General features: G+C 52.3%; 1 protein-coding gene across 1 annotated transcript; it reads right to left on the minus strand.

Annotated features, from left to right (window-relative positions):
• Positions 1-898: 898 nt before the first annotated feature.
• On the minus strand, positions 899-2,623 carry LOC120064744 (G-protein coupled receptor 22-like). Its single transcript, XM_039015358.1, has 3 exons — positions 2,038-2,623; positions 1,597-1,866; positions 899-1,434 (listed from the first exon to the last, which is right to left on the minus strand). Exons 1-3 carry the CDS (start codon positions 2,621-2,623, stop codon positions 899-901), a joined length of 1,392 nt encoding a protein of 463 aa, XP_038871286.1.
• Between the last annotated feature and the right edge of the window lie 1,566 nt (positions 2,624-4,189).

Here is a 4,189-nt window from a genome sequence, read left to right on the forward strand (position 1 = left end):
GCGTCCACTTATATCAGTGAATTCTTAACAACCTAACCACTTCGAAACTTTAATACGATCAAATAAGCCTCATGTAGCAAATGATCAATTAAATTTTTTGTTGACCAAATTTGACACTCTCTCATTGACCTCAATACAAAAATTCCTCACTTCGTAGTCTTATTTTCGTGAACAGATTTTTCTCGCTTTGCCTTTTCCTCTCTGGGGAGGCTCAGCCACTGTTTATTGCACATGATCACACACACACACACACACACACACACACACACACACACACACACACACACACACACACACACACACACACACACACACACACACACACACACACACACACACACACACACACACACACACACTACATTCTTGTAAACACAATACACATACAGTAAAACATTCAGAACAATGGGAATCAATTAGGAACTGAATTAAGGCATGACTAATCAAATTATAAAATGTCACTGGATATTGACTCTCACTGAGTTCTGTGTGCAGGTATATATTGTGTGCTTACTTGCTCCGTGAATGACTACAGGTTGATCAATGTGCATGCATGTATGGATTGTGTGGATTGTTGCTGTTTACCTGTACTGGAATGTATATAAAGTAACTAAGGTTGTGGTGGAGCAGGTGATGTCACATATTGCTTGGTAGCTTGGTGTTGCCATGGAGACGGAGCAGGCATCTTGCCTGGGGGACTAATGAGGAGCTGTGTATATCACAGAGCAGGTCTGACATTAATTAGAGCTCTGGGCTCACCTGCCCTCCTGGATGGAGGGAGGAGCTAATGATGTCACCTGACCTTTGTCAACTATCACATGTACGCATACACACAGACACAGACAGACACACACACAAACAAACACACACACATACATACACACAGACACACACCCTCTCATTCTCTCACAGCCACTGTCAGACAGTTACTGGTGGCGTCACTGCCCTCCAGTCGAGGCTTGCGTCCCTTCCTCTGTCCTCCCCCCTCCACCCAGGAGTTGAGAATAACAGTTCCCCCGCTGGGTGCTGGGTCCACCTGCAGCAGGGACACCACCCTCTTCTTGACACGGGTCTTCAGCGCTTTACGCAGCTTCTGTCTGGTGAAGGCATAGAGCAGCGGGTGGAAGATGGTGGTGCCATATGCCATGGCCAGGAAGCAGAGCCTCACACGTACCAGGCTGTCACTGGGGCCCAGGCACAGGATCAACACGTTGACCATGGACAGAGGAGCCCAGCAGCCCAGGAAGGTGGAGATTATGATAAGGGACATCTTGAAGACTCTCCGCTGGCGTTCCCGCCGGTCTCGGTGACGCCTCACGGCCCGCCTCAAGGCAATGATGGCTGACACAGAGGCCTGGACACCTGGGCGGTCTGCCGCCACCGGCGGGGGGGAGATGGCGTCAGTGGAGGTAGGGGCCTGGGAGGCAGGGGTCGCTGGGGTGGTGGCAATGGGGGTGGTGGCGGCGGTGTTGGTGACCCCCGTGGCCCCGCTGTCAGAGATGACCAGGGGCATAGAGGAGAAGGGTGGGGGGGAGGTGGGGGTGGGAGATGGAATGAGGGGCGGGTGGGTGAGGTGCTGGTTCTGGCTGGAGGAACCTCCCCCCTCTGTGGCCAGACTCAGCCCCTTCCTCCTTCGTCTCCGCCTGCGGATCCTGCAGCCTGAGTCCTTATTGGAGGCCCGTGGGCCCCTCTTGATGTGGGTGCCGATGCGGATGTTGAGGGCCTGCAGGATGCGGTAGTATGTGAACAGCATGACAATGACGGCGATGAAGAAGCAGGGCACTTGCAGAAGAAGGTGGTAGTACATGGCCAGCCCCGTGTGGTAGCCCTGCCCCCCTACACACAGCAATGTCCGATTCTGCCACACTGGCGGCAGGTGGTGGGAATAGTAGGGAGTAGAGGGGGAGGAGGGGGTGAGGGTCAGCCCAGTAGGGTTTAGCCGAGTGGGGGTCAGCCCAGTAGGGGTCTCAGGGTCAGATTCTGGGCCAGAGGTTAGATCCCCCATGTCCATCTCCCCCCCTCCTCTTCCTCCCTCGCTGTCTTCCACCTCCACCCCAGAGAAGAAGAAGTCCCCCTCCAGGAAGGGCAGGAAGAAGACGGCCAATGACATGGCCCAGACAGCGGCCAGGAGGAGTGCAGCTCGCCGCGGGGTCAACAGCCGTGTGGCTGGCCGGACGGAGATGTCGTAGCGGTCCAGGCTGATGACCAGCACATTAATGGCCGTGGCCACACTGGTGAAGGTGACGCAGGCCTCATGGAAGCAGCACAGCGTAGCCAGGCTGCCCCCGCCACTACCGTCTGCTGGGAGCAGGATGACCGCCACAGTCAGCGGCAGACACAGCACACACACCAGGATGTCCAGCACGTGCAGGCTGACCGTGACCATGTTGCTGACCGAGTCGACCAGGTTGGACTGGGCGCAGTAGAGCACCAGCACGGTCAGGTTGCTGCTGAATCCCAGCACCAGCTCCAGCATCAGCACACTGGTGAGGGACACCTGAAAGCCCAGGGGTAAGGGGGGGCTCCAGCCCTCCTCAGCCCCCAGCGAGTCCCCTCCCTCCAGAAGCCCCGTCCCCTGCCCATCGCTAGTCTCCAGAAGGTTGCTGTAGACCTCGGTCTCCATGGACACCGCGGCACTCGCTCACGCATAGCAATGGCCACGCCAGCCCATTTCCCGCCCTCTCCCTTTCTCTTGGCTGTGACGGGACCCCAATGAGGGTGATTGAGTGGTGTGCAGCTCTCGGAAATTCTGTGGCGAGAGAGGGAGAGGGAATTGCTCAGTTTAGCTAGTATCACCACATTCAAATATAGCACATCCTAAGTCTCCAACAACAAATGTATGACAAACATGTTATTTTTCATGAAATAGAGTGCAGCTATGAGAAGAAACAACAGTAACAGTGTGATCAGTTTTCTTGGCAGCTGACTGTATAGACTAGGCTAGAGGTATGATGTATGATGAGAGCTGAGACAACAACATGTGTCATGGAGGCAGTGGAAATAGTTCTGGGGGTGGGAGTACTTTCCTCTCTCCGAGGGTGGCACGGAGTTAATAGGTGTGTGTGTGTGTGTGTGTGTATGTGTGTGTGTGTGTGTGTGCTGTGCAGTGAGGGGTGAACAGATGGAGGTAACACAAACAGCCCACAGCTTTTAAACAAGCCATCAGGGAGATATTGGCCTACAGAACTCCCTACCTTCTGTATAGTTCTGCCTGGCTGTATCCCTGCACCAGTAAGGAGGAGCTGCATATCTCACTGCTCACACTCTGAGTGAGTGGGTGGGCGGTTCATCCTTACACAACATACATCCTCCATTAACTAGGTCAGATAACATACATACATTATGAAAAAGCCTGCTTTTAGCAAAAAAATACTCATAATATATGTCCAGATACAAGACAAGCACTTTTCCAATGATTTTGGTGATGATTAATCTACATATGAGTAGTCTTTCTCTGCCCACAGACGATTGTGATGCACAACCATGAGAAGGTGAAACACAATAAAAAAAAATTACAAAACCATTAAACACCCTCTAAACCTTTCTTCACTTAATTTCACCACCCGTGTAAAACTGTGGATAGCTAACGAGAGGAGAGGTTTGCCATGATAATGAGCAGGTTTCAGTGTTCCTCGTTGGGCTGCGTTGGAGAGCTCGCGGGGCTTGTCGACCTAGCCCAGGCCCAACCGAGTGTGGCAGTCAATAGTTTTCAGAGAGACACGTAATGAAGACGAATGATCCACAGACAGTGGCACATAAACAAGGCTAACGGGGATGGAGGACCCAGCAGCAGCATCCGCCCATCTCATTTCGCTCTTCTGTCTGTTTCTTCGGGAGCCTTGCCCTGCCTCCCTCCATCTTATGTTGTCCTAGTTGGCACATATTGACTTTCAAGTTGGATTCACTCACAGACATACGGTTCTGCATTATGCTCAGAACCTTATGCAACCCAGTAGAATTGGTTAAACTAACTCCTTAGCTTGAAATATCCCCACCCACCCACACCATCCAATTGCTAGCTTTTAAGTGGCTGCTGTAGCTGGCTAAAGGTTGTTTCAAAAAGGCTGTCACATGTTTACAAGACAAAGGACCAGAGATCTAGGGCTCTATTTTCAGCTGGCGCTAAGGAGTCGCAAGAATCAAAGCAGGTTAGTTTGCAATTTCGTCATGTTAAAACTGGCACACTGGC

Source organism: Salvelinus namaycush, chromosome 20 (genome assembly GCF_016432855.1).
Source record: "Salvelinus namaycush isolate Seneca chromosome 20, SaNama_1.0, whole genome shotgun sequence".
Classification (NCBI taxonomy): domain Eukaryota; kingdom Metazoa; phylum Chordata; class Actinopteri; order Salmoniformes; family Salmonidae; genus Salvelinus; species Salvelinus namaycush.